We start from the raw sequence: 17,286 nt of genomic DNA on the forward strand, positions 1-17,286 counted from the left end.
CCCCCAATATTGGTTTGCTGCGACTGACCTAAAAGTACTTCAATGCTTTGATTTTGCCTTGACACAGACCGTTCCTACGGTTTGCTTTCAAGGGTCGGGCATACCAGTACAAGGTCCTCCCCTTCGGTGGAGGGTGCCCTTGCCCCATTAAGGGAAGTGGGCATCCGTATTCTCAACTATCTCAACAACTGGCACATTCTAGCACACTCTCAAGATCTGTTGTGCGAGAACAGGAATCTGGTGCTCAAGCACCTCAGCAGTTTGGGGCTTCGGGTCAACTTCGGGTCCCCTATGCAGAGTATCTCTTTTCTCGGCATGGAGTTGGATTCGGTTAACATGACAGCCATCTCACAAAGGAGTGCGCCCAGACAGTGCTGAGCTGCCTGAACTCATTCAGGGGCAGAACAGCTTTTCCACTGAAACGGTTTCAAAGACTCCTGGGGCATATGGCATCCGCAGCCACTGTAATGCCACTCGGATTGTTGAGACCGCTTCAGCACGGCTGAAGTACCGAGATGGGCATGGGCATTGTTCATTATTTTGTAGCATTTTGTATTTGTGTATCATTGCTAAATGTCAAGTTGAAAAATTACTTATCAAAGTTCTAAATGAAGATGTAGATGTTTTGGGAGGGGTGGGAAAGAAAAGCTACATGATGGAGTTGTTTTTAAGATAAGGCTGGCGTCAGGGTGATACCTTATAATGTACTTTCCTGTAATTATTTCCGGTTTCAGCTATTTCAAGAGCACACGGATGCAAAGCAGCTAAGAAAACCAACTCCACCTTTCCCTCTCCTTCGTTCTCTATCACCCAACGTCAAACTACATGCATAAATAACCACACAATTCCAGGAAGTGGCACTCTGTTGTGTAAGAAATACCCTTGTAGTATTTCTTCAAAATGTCTTTCTTAAATTATTTGTGGGACAGGGTTGGCATGAATTTGAGATACAAGTGAGGTACAGACTGTGGTAGACATGAAGATGGGATGTTGCTACCAACAATGAAGGTCCAGGCTTCATGTAGTTCCATCATTCAGTGTAAATGTAAATGTAATAGACAATATAAAATGAAATGTGAAGACAAACAGAGAAACGCACCCCAGTGCTGTTCCTTTTGGTGTCTACCAGGGACACAGTGAAAGTAGCAGCTAGGTTTGGAGCGTTGAGCACATCTCGAAGAGCTACTCGACACTCCCCCAGAAACCTGTGAAGATACACAAAGGGTTATTTTAACAAATGACATGCTAAATGACATTTAAAGATGAGGATTAACTATCTGATGCCAAGAAAAAAAAAAAACACACACACACACACACATGCACAGTTACTAAAGCTAAAACAATTGTGACACATGACAAGTCATCTGTCCCTGAATGACAGTTTTTTCATTGTCTGGACAACTTTTCTAAAAATTGCTGTTCTTCTGTGGCTTTCTGAGGCTCAGATAAGGTTTAAAAGGAAAGAGAAGACATGACAAACCGCCCTGACTCACTTCCTGTGGGCATTCCTTTCAATCCAATTGGCTTTTCCTTCCTTTTCTTTTCCTCCTCTCCTATTACTTTATTCCATCATTAAAGTGACAATATTTCACCCAAAATTCTGTTATGCTAATATAGTATTCACTGACCCCATTTTTATCTCTATTATGTATTTGTGAGTAAGCATTTACTGAGTGTGTAGTATATCATATTCACATGACATTTTGAGACAAAGCCTATGAACAGTTAATACATTTTCCTAGGTCTAACATTTGTTAACATTGAGACTTAAAAGACTAAACTGAATTTCAGGTCTAATGATGTAAAAATATGCTTTAAATTAATCAAAAGTGACAGTAATGTTATAAAAAAAATCCATTTCAAATAAATGTAGTTCTTTTTAACTTTCTATTCATCCAAGGATCCTGAAGAAAAATGTTGCACGGTTTCCACAAAAAAATATTAAGCAGCACAACTGTTTTCAACACTGAAAATATTTCTTGAGCACATAATCAGTACATTAAAAAGATTTCTGAAATGTGTGACCAATTTTGCGTTGCATTCACAGGATGAAACTACATTTTAAAATAAATCAAAAATCAAAATGTCCTGCACATTTTTAGTACTTGCACATGTATCAAAATAGCTTTATTAACAATATTTCAGTTCCATGACCTTCATCAGGCATATGAAATAAAAAAATTAAAATAGAAAACCGTTATTTTAAATTGTAATAATATTTCACAAAATGACTGTTATTGCTGTATTTTTGCAGCCTTGGTCAGAATAAGTTATATTGCTTAGAAACTTCATTTAAGTGTCAGAGTGGGATTCTGTAGTAGATCAAAGACTGTATAATGTAATATAGATACTAATGTGTTAATATACTGTAGATAATGCCTATGATTTTAAAAACCTTAGCCACTTTAAGCTGTACTTTATAGCTGTACAAAGTGGCCTAAAATCAGATTTAGTAAGTCCTATATCAGCCTAATGTCATGGGTATTAGATGCAGAAAAAACCCAGTTGTGAACCACTTCTGGTCACGATGATGAAATGGGAACGCACAGCATATTGCGTGGCTGTTTACCACATTCCACACTTATACCACTAGTCCTTTAAACAATGGCGCATTCCATAAATTCTACAGCTCTCCCAACTGAATTGTTAAGCAATTGTTTTATGTTGGCAGAGAAGTGGCTTTTGCAGATTATTCTGAGACACTCTTACATTCTCATGAACAGGGAGTAAAAAGATAGAACAAGAGAGAGAGAGAAAGAAAGACCTTACCTATTCCTGCCCATTTTCTCATGGTCCTTGACAACAACATGAAGCTCTGCTGCAGAATCTAAAGGAACTCCCTTCAAGTCCCACTCAAAGCCCTGGAAGAAAGAAAAGGGAATGATGAAAAAGGAACAGAATGACGACTTGGAAAGCATTATGGTAACAAGTATTAGTGGTTCATTGATATTAGTCAATTAGATGTAAGAGTCAATTAGATGTAAGAATCAATTAACCAACCTCGTTCCAGACAGGACTGACATTATTTTTGATGATTTTGGTCTTCTTTTTTGTTCCTACAAGAACATGAAAAAAGGAAAAGTACAGTTGGTGTGTCTGTGAGTTTTTCATGAGATATACACTACCGTTTAAAAGTTTCAAAATAAAGATTTGAAAAACTATTTGATTAGGGAAACATCTTTTCAGATAGGGCATATGAGGACAGTCTATCTGACGTTATTTTTTTGCAGTGGCCGGCCTCCAATAAATCCGTGATGACAATGTTTCAGTGAGAGGAAGATGGACAATGGGTACTAACTTCCACCTGACAAATACAGATGAAAGATTTCCAGAGGAACACAGATTAGGCTTGACATTGAGCCTGAATCGGTGAAGGACAATTAATAGTTGATCTAATGAGCAGACACACATTGCCCGTGTGTTTTGAGACCTCTTGCTACATTAGAGCTACAGAAGTCACATGCACAAACAAGTAGGCTACCAATAGTATGGCATATCCATTGTATCCATTCAAATCACCACTGGTCAGTCACGCTATAAAGTGTTTTAGGAAAGAGCTCTGTTTATCTTCCTGTTTTGATGGTAGATGTCAAGAGATGTGAATCAAATAAAAACAAGGTTCTTTGGTAGATATACACTCTGTTGCATTGTGGGAAAACCCTCTTTGCCTTCCTGAAATAGACCAAGAGCCAGAAGAGGACAACAAAAGATTCAGGAAAAAAGCAAACACTGGCATGCTATGACATCCTCGACCAGAATGTGATGGAAACTGGTTGGAATGTTCTTAACCATCTGACCCTCAAAGTCTTGGGCTTTATTTGGTGTGTATTTCAAAAACACATCCGATACTAGTCAATGGGTGGATACAATCTGAGAAATAGCCAGGAAACCATACCTTTGAGAAGTATGAGTTAAAAATAACAAGACTGAGATGCTGGAGTTTCAGGCCCAGTCTAAATCCATTTATTCAGTTAGTGTTCATGTTGTCAAAAGAATTGGTTCTTCGGTACCAAGTCAATACTTCACTTAAAAAAATTGCAGTACTGTTAATACTGAGTCAATCTGGTACCCGCCTATTGTGACCTACCTTAACAAGGTAGGAGTAAACCTGAATCGACACAGAAGGCCTAATCCATATACAAAGTAATGCACTAATCAGTGTCATCAGTGTTAATACCAGTTAAACTTTTACTAACTTGTACAATCCAGCCGTCACTTTTTTGACTGGGTCTGCCTTGATTATGATGCATACTTGTCAGTCACGCGTTTATTTGTACTGTAATGGGAATTTTAATTTTCACACTCTAGGTGTGCTCCTGATTTTTCAATTTTATGATTAATGTGAACACTGTGAGACAAAGGGGGAGACAGCTGAAAAGGGAACCTCTGACCCCTTGGGATCAGAGGTAGTCCCATTTGGGACTTCTGAGTTTGTAGGAATAAACTCAGCAGGATTAGGTCACTAGCAGATAAACCTTCCCTTGTTTAGATAAGGGCCTGTGAGCAGAAGACCTTGAAAGTACTATAAAGGCTCCTCTGCCCTCCCTCCCTTCGTCGCACTTGTTTCACAGACTGTACTAATGACTTCTGTGTGGCAACTGGGCCTTCTTGCAAGAATAAAATACTTTTTTAATGATCATTTTGAATTTCAGAGTGTCTCTTACGCAGTTGATGATTGTTTAATGAAAAATTGCCACTACAGTACTATATTTCAAGTTTTGGTCTATAATTCCATTGCTTTTTTCTCTTCTCTTTTCAAAATGTATGATGCGTCAATTTAAAATACCTAGTCAAAACGTATTTAGAGATTTCTCACATTGAATTTCTTACTAGAGTAACTTGTAGATATCTCTAATAATTATTCTGACTTGTCAAATTATAATTATGACTCATCAAAATACAATATTTAAAATATTTTTATGTATAGACTATAATTTTATATGCAAATTCCGCCTGCTAGAGTGTGAGCACTCTGTGGCCAGCGTGAAAAAGGTTTCTATTTACAACGCTGCATTGTTGCCAATTACAGACATGTTTGTTGAGCGTATGAACGCAATGGCCAATCATAGGTGTTTTTTAAGGAACACTATGTAGCGGTTAAAAAACAAAACTGCGTGTATTTTGCGGAAGAACATTATTTTGGTTTTGCTTCGGGTCTGCGTGACTGTGCAGATGAATACGATTATCCTACTGCTCATAAAGCATTCACTAGGTTTAAGAGATATAACCAGCTTAGATGGAAAGGATCTCAAGCTGACTAGCTGAAGATGTTACTGATACACATTAACAGACACGGTAATTCCTAGCACAGCGCTACAACAATCCATAATGAAATGACCCTTCACAGTAATACTTTACAATTAACTCTGTTAGAGAGCAACATATGGCAATTTATCTGTTCAATAAAATACCTTATTCAACTGCTGAGTTACAAAATCGCCATCTCCATGTCACTTTTACAACATTTCAAATCCCTGTTCTCACCATCTCCAAAAAGCCAAGCTAATGTTGATTCTTGTTTTATTATTCACGTTTTTTTTTTTTTTTAATGGGTGATTCCCTAGAGGTTCGAGATTTAGTGTGCTAACCAACACCACTCCTACACCAAGCATCGAAGTAGCCAGAGCAACTTTTCTCTATATACGGATATGAGAAACCATCCCGTTAGGTCTAAAATATAAACACTTATCATGGTAAGACAAAAACACATTTTGGAAGAAGGATTGATGATGTATTCACATTTAAATTTGGTTAATTTTGAACAAAAAAGTTACATAGTGTGCCCAAAAAAAAGTCAGAATAGATCAAGACCTGCCACTTGCTCTGTTACATGGAATTTGTTTTTCTTTTGTTTTTCTTTTTATTACTTCTTTTTTTATTTGATCTTTTTAAAGCAATTTTTACTTATTTAAACGATATTTAAAGGCTACATGCTAATGTTTTAATTTATTATTTACTTATGAATAGCATTTATAATCAAACATTTTCATTTATTTAATATTTTAAATTTTCAAATAGTAAGAAATAAAATAGTTACAATAGCGTTACGGTACCCAAATTGGTACAGAGAACAGTAAAATTTTAGTGGTATTGGTACTGACTGAATTGTTGGTATTGTGACAACACTAGTTTTTATTAAACACAATCTAGATCTCATCTCTAGATGCAGAAGATACTGATACCTTTTCAGCACTGCCAATAGTCTACATTTCTCTGTACAAAGTCTCATTCTGTATCTCTCTCTCTCTCTCTCTCTCTCTTGCGCAGTCTGCATATATTGTTGCTTACTCAGAGCTCAAACTAAGGACTCTGGCAGTTGGACCGAGAGGATGATTTGCTTCTGTGATGTCTATAAATGGTGATGGTATTTGATACCGTGCCTGAGGATAAAAACACTTACTGCAGCTACTTTTATGTCTTTCATCCCCTCTCCCTAACATTCACATAGACCGGAAGACACACTGTATACACAAACAAATAATTAAGAAAACACAAGATTGTTCTGATTACAATGCAATCAGACCAGTTAGTAAATTGGCAGCAGTCTGAAACTAAAACCTAAAGATGCATATCTATACAATTATTAGAACAAAGTAAATGGAAAAACAAATAATAAAAAGGTGTGGCCGCGAAATGTGTTACAACCACAAGCACTAAAGTAGTGACCTACTAATTGTTCAACTCAGAATAAAGGCCAGAACACCTTATTTTCCTGCAATTGTTTGGTGTCATTGTTTATAGAGTGGATAGAGTGACTCAGTATCTGTTTCTGACAGAATGAGGGGAAGCCTTTGCATCGCATGAAAAAGAGGTGGAAAAAGAGATGACCCTCAGTAATGATACAGAGAGGAAGTTCTCAAGCTATGGCATAAAGTGCACGGAAAAGGGGGTTTAATGAATCTTTCTAACACAGTTTAAATGTAATGAACAAAAAATTAATAAAGTAACAAGAGAATGAATGAGCAAACAAATCAGTGTTAAAGGGTTAGTTCACAAAACATCTTTTTAATTCTGCCAATAATTGCTTACCCCCATGTCATGTCATTCCAAATCCATAAGACATTTTTATCTTCCGAACACAAATTATTATAACCTTTATTTTACCAGGAAAGAAGCACATTGAGATTAAGAATCTCTTTTACAAGAGCGTCCTGGCCAAGACTGACAGACACAGCACGTTTAAGTTTAACAAATAACATCCAACAATACATACACGCATACACACACAAGCAAATCCAATAAAATTTCAATATCAAACACATAACTAGCTAAAACATCTACAGCCCGATGTTTCATTCTCCAAATCATTTAAAACTATTTTAAAAGTGTCCAACGGGACCAGTTTCCTCAGTTTCAATGTACTTTGCAAACAATTCCAGGCAGAGGGAGCAGCAAATTTAAATGCCTTTTTCCCAAATTCAGTTCGTACCACTGGAACAGACAGTAAAAATAATTCCTGTGACCGGAGGCTATAGCTAGAAGGATACTTTTTACAGATGTATGTACAAAGATATGAAGGAAGTAAACCCAGGATAGATTTATAAATTAAAACATGCCAGGGTTTTTGTCTTCGGATGGACAGCGCAGACCAGCCAACCCGAGCATACAACACACAATGATGAGTGAGAGTTTTAAGATTTGTTATAAACCTCAGTGCACCATGATAAACAGTGTCTAAAGCATGTAAACACTGTGAAGATGCATGCATATATATAACATCACCATAGTCCAGTACAGACATAAAAGTCGCTGCAACAAGCCTCTTTTTTGCCTCAAAGGAAAGACAGGATTTAATTCTAAAGTAGAAACACAATTTCACTTTCAATCTTTTCACCAGTTGCTGGACATGAGGGCCAAAGGAGAGAGCGTCATCAATTAAAATCCCCAGATACCTATACTGAGACACAAACTCAATTTTTGATCCTTGGGACGTAGTAATAGGCAGAGGGATTGATTTGGATTTAGAGAACAACATTAATTTTGTTTTATCCACATTTAAAACTGGTTTTAATTCAATTAAGTTACGCTGAACAATATCAAATGCAAGCTGTAACTGAGAGAGAGCCAGATTGGGTGTGGATGCTGAACTATATATAACTGTATCATCAGCGTAATAATGAAACTTTACATTATGAACATTATGATCAATATTATTTATATATAGAGTAAATAGGAGTGGTCCTAGGACTGACCCCTGTGGCACACCTTTAGTGACATTGAGTGAACCAGAGATAAAACCTTCTGCCTGTACACATTGAGTTCTGTTTGAAAGATAGTTATTAAACCAACCAATCGTATGTTTAGATAATCCAATACTAGATAATCGTTGTATCAGTAAAATATGACTAACCGTATCAAATGCTTTTGATAGATCGATGAATAAGGCTGCACAGTGTTTCTTGTTTTCAACAGATTCAATAAAATCATTTAGTACCTTTAAGGCTGCCGTAGCTATGTTGTTTTCTAAAACCAGATTGAAAATCAGACAGGGTATTATTAACAGATAGAAATTCTTTTAATTGATTGCTGACAAATGTTTCGAGGACTTTGGCCAAGACTGACAGCTTGGAAATGGGCCGGTAATTATTTGGGTGTGTGGGATCTCCGCCTTTAAACAGGGGAAGAACAAAAGCTGATTTCCATATAAGTGGAATTTCATTTAAGTCAAGTGAAAGGTTAAAAATGAAGATCTTTTTAATGAAATCTGAGAGTTTTCTGTCCCTCAGTTGACAGCAACTACCACTTTCAAGCCCCAGAAAGGTAGTAAAGACATCATTAAAGAAATCGATGTGACTGCAGTAGTTTAACCTCAGTTATATGAAGCGACGTGAATGCTTTGTTTGCGCAATTTTTCAACAATTTACTACTTTATTCACAAAATATTTATCTGCAACGTGTTCACGAGAGCACCATGACACATGCGTAACTGCATAGGCTGTCAATGGAGGAACAGAAAGCTCTCAGATTTCATCGAAAACTGAGGCTGAGTAATTAATGACAATTTTTTTTTTTTTACTTGTTCAAAAGTATTAAAATAGTTTTTGGTAATTGAAATAAGGTTTACATAAAATAAAAAAATATAAATATTAGATGAAAAACTTAAATGACAAACAAATTAACTGAAATAATAGTAAGTTTTAGAAATTTCCAACACTGAAATAAATATAAGGCTAAACAGAAATATATATATTTTTTAAACGAATATAAAAAAAATATAAAATATGTAATAAAAAATAACTTAAAATATGAATGAACACTATAATAATATATAAATAATGCTAAAATAACACTGTAACGAATGAATATATAGCCAGATATAACCAAATTAGTGCTGCAACTATACAGCTCTCTTTGTAAAAACCAAAAGGATATATCTCTCACAAGTATATCCAAATGAAAGTCAGAAAATCTGTTTTCCTTGATATTGACGAAAACTGTTTCCGAAGATAATGATCACCAATGATCTGCTAAATAACACAGGCAGGAACTGCATTGTTTCTCTGAGCATCCTGCAAAAGCATATCAGAAAATAAATAAATGAAGTCATACTCAAAACAAAACCAAAACTTTATTAACTTAATATTTATTAACTTAATTATACTCATACGATTTTGTTTTTTGTAATAATTGAGAATCAAATGGGATAACAATATAAGAAAGAAAGTGAAGAAATGATTTTGTTGCTATGGCAACTCGGACTACAAAAACACTTCAAGCTCATCAATCCCACACACTCACAAACGCATGTTTCTGTACATCCCTGTGCTGGAACAGGAAGCATGGAACAATGAGAGGAACTGCCACTCAGTTTGCAAGGTAGTCTAAAACCAGTGCCTGTCACATTCATTCATTCATTCAACAAAATAACTTATAAAATCATTAACAGAGCTCAGATCTATCCAGAAATCTTTAAGAATATCTAGCATTTTCCAGTGATATAATAGCATCACTCTGCTATTGACTGTAATGATCTATTGATCTATCTAGAGTAAAGTTATCATTTGTCATATATTTGTCAGAGATCTGCTATCTCTACCTCTCAACAAATGTCAGAATGACCTGTCAAAATGGTCCTTCTAACTCTAACATGAAATTATTGAATCATTCTTTGTGTAATATTTTTAGTAAAGGGGGAACAAAGTTCTGCTCTCATGTTTCTTTTCCAGTTTGAAGTTACAATTCCTGATAATTGTACATAAGCATCCACAATTAGCATCCATCAACCCAAAAGAGTCTCAAAGACCGAAATCTGAAGATCTTACTTTTTCATGCACTCAAAAAGCCTGTCAATCATATTTTTGGTGTCAATTCTTACCTCTGAATGTGATACTAGCAAGTGGGTCGCTATGCCTCTCCCCCTTTTCTACATTTCTCAGGTTGGTCGCCCTCTGTAGCAAACACCTCAACATGCTGCCTTGATGCCCAAACTCTCCAACAAGAAACAGGCCAAACTAGCATCAGACCACAGAAGAGGTACAGATCCCGGCAGGACCCCCGCAAAGGTTTCTCTGAAGATAAAAGCGTCCTGTGATCTTTAGGTCCAAAGTTGAAGATGAGCGTGATGTCCAGAATGGAATGTATCAGAGGTTGTAAAAGCCCACCACTATCCTGAGAAAATCTATTTCTGCCTGCGTCTTTGATAAGGCGTCTGAATTGATAAATGAGTTTCACAATCTTCCCTTACAAGCACTTCTTAAGTGTGTACACAGAGACTGTCATGTAGGAACGTAGCATACTCTGGACCACACTTTCCTCTGCAGTGACCCTGCCCATAACTCGAGAGGAAATTTAAACATTTCCTGCAGCTTGTTCTTCTCTCTCCTATATCTACATTTTCTCTCTTACTATATTACTTTTACTTGTATATAGAAACCTTAAAGAATATAAAATCTTTATAAAATGCAGTGAACAACATCTTGTAACAATTAGTGTAAGCAAAGGTATTTGCTGATTTAATGTTACCTGAGAGCCTACATCGATATACTAAAATCCACTCATTTAGGCACTTGCGCACATCAGTTTATCATAGAGAGTTCTTATATTATGTCAGTCTGTTATAGTTCAAGAGTTTCTATGGTCTCTGTGTAGGCTTGATAATGGTTAGCTGACATTTCCAGTCGAGGAGCACCACCTACTGCCATGACTCAGTCAGGCTGAACTGCCATGACTGCTCGTTTTGTTTTTATGTTAAAATACTTTCAACTATCCTTAATATGTAGAAACAGCTAGAAGTTGATTTAGCTGAAAAAGAAGAACACTTTGGCACTAAATATAGAGCCTCTTAACCAGCCAGACACAGCAAAAGTGGCTCGGCCAATTGCTTGAGTCTGGAGTGACTCTGCATTTGACCGACCAATCGCAGATGGAGGGAATGTTCACGAAAGTGAGGTCTTATTTTTGCAAAACATTTTGGTTATGCTAGCCTACACACTTTACCATTTAGCTTATAAACCATCCACAAAAAATGGATTGAGATGTTATGCTAAATTTACATTTATTCTGAAGTGGCATTTGCATCTTTCCACAGACTTTTTAATGCTGCTCAGAGGTGGCATAAATGCATTTACACAGCAAAAACTGTTTACTTTCATAATAGATGTTGAGATGGGTCAGAGAAAGCATAATTTAGTCTGACATTGCAACTTTACACTGAATTTTGAGCAGGCATAGACCAGCCTTAACTAGGCTGTGTATAGATATATGAATGAATTACATGGGTCATAATTATCTAGATTTCTGTATTTGAATTGACAGATCTTCCAAAACCACATAAAAGATGCAGTAACAAAACAGCACGGATCAAATCAGTATAACGAACACACTCTCATTATAGTTATTCTAAAACACGCCACTGAATGGATGTAATGAAAGTTAATACTCTATTGTATTGATCTGATATGGTGGTTCACAGTAGCACTTTAACATAGCCATCTCTGATTGTGCCTGCTGGTATATGATTGCCTCATGACTACAACAACGACAAGCCTTCTATTGAGCAAACAAGCTGCATTCCCCAAGAAACACAGAGGGTATAACCCCTTAGGGAAATGAACTCCTACTCGTGTCTGTGAGGGGGTAGATAAACAACATTTGGTGCTCAAGAAACTTTCTTATAATTATCAATGTTGAAAACAACTGCGCTGGTAAATATTTTTAAGGAAACCATATTACATCATCTTTATTATTATCATCTTTACTGTCACTTTTAATGCATGCTTGCTGAATAAAAGTATTGATTTCTATTTAAAAAAAAATGGTAGTGTATATAGTAGTAGTATAGTGTATAGGGTAGTGTATATATATATACTGTATATATATATATATATATATATATATGTGTGTGTGTGTGTGTGTGTGTGTGTGTGTGTGTGTGTGTGTGTGTGTGTGTGTGTGTGTGTGTGTGTGTGCGTGCGTGCGTGCGTGTGTGTGTGTGTGTGTGTGTGTCTTAATATTAAATGCTATCATCTCAATATAGTTACAAAAAAAGAGAAAGAAATCAAAGAAACCAACCAACAGAACACCTGGCTGACACAAGAGGAGCCTCTCTGGCCCATCTTATGAATTATGGGCCCCTAAAAGCTTTGAACATAAAACAAACAGGAGCCCCACATTGAACCAAACTGTGATGACATAGCATCTCTTAGAAACACAGAGCAGCTCTGCAGCACTCATTCAGACACACATATTCCAAGTGCAACAGGACACCCATAAACATACACGAGAGAGAGAGAGAGAGAGAGAGAGAGAGAGACTGCAACTGCTTTTCCAATAATAGCCTGCTTGATGGAATGTCGAAAGTAGGAAGACTGACAACAAGGCAGTGAAAGAGAATGATTGTGATTGTGCAGAAAAGAAAGTGCCAGTCTAAGCAAACATATTTGATATAAAATCCTTCCTCATTTACCCTGGTCTGGCTCCTACCTTCATAAGTGACGGTGCAGTAGGCATCGCTGATGTCCTCATCATGCGTCAGCACATTCTCTGCGCACAGGATAAACACACGCAGCATGGGTGGACAGTAGTTACTGCAGGTTCCACTACTAGTAACACTTGTGAATCACAGTACAGTTTACTGTGGTCCCGCACAGAGATGGACCACTGGGGGTGTGTCAGGATCCTAAATAAGTCCCCAAAGAATCAATTTCACTCCACGACTAGAAAATGAAAATAGAAGAAGAGAGTAGAGAGAGGAAAGAAAGAAAAGCTCTGCTACAAACTGCGCATAGGACAGCAGTCTGATGGGACTGTAGTTGCTGCCCCTCTTCCTGGCAGCTTGCACACACTCACACACACTGGCTCTAATGCCCCCGAGTCTGACTCATACACACTCTGTCCTTTCAATCACAGACTGCAGCTCCTCTTAAAGGCACAGGATGCTTTTGGTCAGCACCTGTTAAAGCAACTGTGACTCAAGTTTTGGGAAGTTCACTTCTGCTGTCTATGTCTCAAGTAAACCTCTCCTTTAGATAACGATGGAGATCTCATTATAAATAGATTTTAACATTAATAACAATGCCATTGGGCCAATAAATTATTGTTCACTATACAAAATATTTATTAGGTTGTATACTTAAAATTTAAGTCATGCAAGCAAAAATGGTTTGACCAAATGGTCCAAAAACAAAAGTTTGCCATTTTCCTGACACTATTAAGAATGTGTGATTCCAATTTAAATGATTGAGTTTGAGTATATTAACATTTCTTACAAACACGAAGCCATCCGTCCATTCTCCAAACCGCTTGTCCTCTGTAGGGCCATGGGAAACATTAAGACATTATTTCTAAGACAATACTACATTAGTGTCGCGACTCAGTCTTAAAGTTATTTAGCATTCATTTTTATTATTTTAAAAGCATTAAATCGTGCTGGTCAATGTCCTATAGAATACCTGGGTTTATGGCTATGTACTGTACACTGTAAGATAAATATTATTTTCTTATGTGTATTCGATCAATGCCACTGCTTATACATGATCAATTTAGTTAAACTAAACTCCATAGATTTCCCTACGTAACTTTTAAATCTTGAAAAGATATAATGTGTTTTTGACATATGTACATGTGTGTGTAAAACAATATTTTTATTGTATGTATTGAAAACTGATTTTCTACCTTTATAGTTTATTAAGATATACTTCTGATAGAGGGATTATGGAAGGAGGACAAAAGTAATGGTTTCAAAAAAAGTGTTAACTGTTTAAGAAAGTAAGGGGACAAACTGAAAGTTAATTGTCGCTGCCCAACAGAGTTTATGGCATACATGTAAAGGTTAGATTTGACTGATAAATATGGAAATGTTGTAAGTTATCTGAGGCCTTACATTTAAATACTTATCAGTTCAAATCTAACCCTTGCATGTACGCCATAACCCCTGTTGGTCAATGATCTGCTTGAAACCTACAGTTCAAATACTGAGCACAGGCCTCCTCAATTCCATCACTTGGTAGAAGACTCAGATATATTGTCCTTTTTATCTCTTTTCACGTTCTCTCCCTCTCTGATGTTACAAGTTTGATCTACAAATGCTGTGAGAAGCAACTTGCGTATAATGCCTCTTTCTGCAGTCAAGGTCAGCAGGCCTGGGGAGAGTCTAGGGAATCAGATAAAATGTTTCCAAATAAAAATGTATTTACGTATGTCAGGTGGGCATATTATGGAATGTTGAGGAAGACCAATGTGGATGAAGATGAACCGGAAAGTGTGCATATATGATAAAAGTAGAAGGCCTTATGATAATCTGTTCATTTGTTTATCAAATCATTTTTGAAAGTCTTTGTTCAATGATAACTAAATATGTATGATTTTACTGAATAAATACTCTGTTTTGCTTAGAGCTCATTTTGTAGCTCTCTGAGATATGTTTGGGTTGTAAGAGAGACTACCCTGGATAGCGATTTCAGACGAATACATTTTATTTGTAAACCATAACAACGTTCTGGGATCTTGTGTGTTCGGTATCCGCTCTTTTTGACCCGAAATATTGCAATGAATTTTAACTAAACCACCGTCAATAGAGGCATTGTGTGTTTTGTAATGGAAGGCTGCTTTGTAGTCGGCGTGAAACTGAAGTTGTGATAGTGTTCTACTCCCTATTGTGACGTACTGTATATCCATGTGAAACGGCTTTTCAAAGATAAAATGTAGGGCAGGACTTGATTTTTGTTTATTGGGAGTTGATTGGATCGTTATTTTGTTATGGTTTGCTATTGCTGTGATGTCATGTGAGTGACAGGTTGTCCCGCCCTCACACCAGTAAACGCATCATCAGAAGAGAAGAGATGATGAGAAGAGGGATTCTGATTTTGATTAAAGATTACGTGGACACATGAATTAAAAAAATAATGATGTGCATCGATAAACCATTTAAATACTCCAATACTCAAAATAAGAATTGTCAATTTCGATTTCATGGTGACTTTTAAGTGTTTCCACATCCTCTTATTACAAGCATTTTGGGCTTATTAATTTTTGGCTTATAAAACGATCAAGTTCATGGAATTATTAAAGTGGGCAGGTGCGGAATGGGATATTTAAGTCTTGTTTTCAGTACAAAGCATTTGGATTTATTTCAATTTATTATGTGTTTGTTCTTGTTCGCTGTTTTGTCTAGCAAGATCTGAGGAGAGTCCCTCTTTCCCTGTGTTTTTATTGCAGCGTACCACATACAGAAAAGAGAAACGATCTCTACACGTTTAAATACGTAATTAACAAGTAATCATTTTTAAAATGCGGTTGTAACTATCAGAATGTTTCGTGAGTTAATTTGGTTTTAGAATGCTGGTGTCATAGTGTATAGGATTAAGCTCTAAAAGTTGAATTGACAACTGAATTTACCAACAGTGTGTGGCCTATAAGGAATTAGACTGCAATAGGGCTTATACTTTTTATAGACAGGGCACTGATTTAAAGATGTTTACAAAATACATCAGGGGCCGTTTTCTTCTGTGCAGTTCACTCCAACTTGCCCATTAAAAACAAATTGTGACATGAAATACAATGCTTTGAAATCCCAAAAAATGATCCGTGTACTTTCTTCACTGAGGTAAATCTCTCTAGACAGGAACTCTGGTTGTCAGCTGGCAATCAGAATGAGATATGAACACGATAACTTCTTGTTGCGATGAGCACAACAAATATGTGAACAAATACCTCAGAGAAAAAAGTACACGAATGCATTTTATGTCACATTTGTAATGTTGCGGAGGAAGACAGACGAAGACGAGGATCTAAACGCAGGGTGATTTAATAAAGTAACACAAAACAGAGAACACAGAACTCAAAGAACAAAAGAACAAAACCTTGGGAATCACAGAGAAATACAACCATTACACGTACAACAACTGACAAAGTAACAAGTGAAACACAAGGGCTATAAATACACAGGGACCAACAAGCTAAACAAAATAACAAGGGGGTGTGGCTAATTAGAAACACCTGGGAAGACTAATAAACTAGAAAACTACAAAGGACTACAAAACATGGCACAGAACAGGAAATAACAACTCCACACAAGACAAGGGGAACACAAGACAGGAATCATGACAACATTATTACTAGGTTGATTTCTCACAACTTTTTTTCTGGGTGAGTCGGAGTGATCTGCAGCTCTAATAGAGTCTCATAAATGTGTGCCGTGCACAGAGGACCAAGGTCTTGATTTTCGTTAAATAATAGGCTACATTAAATTTTTCACCAAATCATATCATATACACCCATTACACATGGAATATATGACACATATCGCATGGGACCATTCTGTGATACTTTTGCATCTTTTTTTTAATTCACCCTCTGTGGTCCGAAAAAGAAAGAAGGGCATACGACATTAGAACAACACCAGGGTGAGTAAATGGTGACTTAATTTTCATTTTAGGGTCAACTATCCCTTTAAGAGTTTGGTTTTAAGCTAAAACTCCAAGATAGGAACTCTTCCGAGGACTCCCATAGTGATCAAATAAAAATTGTGAATACAGCCCTGAATCTGAAATGCAGCAAAACGTCTTTAGGAGCCTTTCCTCCATTACAGCCAGGAGTGTGTATAGGCTATGTTGCACACCAGTAAAAATCAAAATACTCAGAACCACAGAAATCAGATTTATTTTCCCTGTCACTCATTTGCGTGTCTGTGAAGTGAAGACATCCCCGATTTTATCCCCAATTTTTTTTGTAATGAGTTTCGTAAAAAGTTTCATATTGCCACCAGCACCAGCAAAGAAACAACAAAGGAATAGTTAAAGGCATAGGTAGTCCTGTTGACATTTGGGATCGTATGATGTAAAGAGGATT

General features: G+C 36.6%; 1 protein-coding gene across 7 annotated transcripts in view; it reads right to left on the minus strand.

Annotated features, from left to right (window-relative positions):
• The window catches only part of dysf (dysferlin, limb girdle muscular dystrophy 2B (autosomal recessive)), a 77,774-nt gene extending 64,621 nt beyond the window's left edge, over positions 1 to 13,153 (minus strand). For 5 of the 7 annotated variants that reach the window (XM_084403635.1, XM_084403632.1, XM_084403634.1 and 2 more), the window contains exons 1-4: positions 10,316 to 10,746; positions 3,001 to 3,056; positions 2,770 to 2,861; positions 1,100 to 1,205 (exon numbers count right to left, since the gene is read on the minus strand). In XM_084403635.1, coding sequence (XP_084259761.1) covers positions 1,100 to 1,205; positions 2,770 to 2,861; positions 3,001 to 3,056; positions 10,316 to 10,409 — 348 coding nt within the window. In that variant the 5' untranslated portion in view covers positions 10,410 to 10,746. Of the gene's footprint in view, positions 1 to 1,099; positions 1,206 to 2,769; positions 2,862 to 3,000; positions 3,057 to 10,315; positions 10,747 to 12,921 lie in introns of those variants that run through there. The other 2 variants (XM_084403631.1, XM_084403636.1) reach the window with 2 other exon arrangements.
• Positions 13,154 to 17,286: the final 4,133 nt, after the last annotated feature.

The sequence above is a fragment of the Rutilus rutilus genome (assembly GCF_951802725.1).
Source record: "Rutilus rutilus genome assembly, chromosome: 3".
NCBI lineage: Eukaryota > Metazoa > Chordata > Actinopteri > Cypriniformes > Leuciscidae > Rutilus > Rutilus rutilus.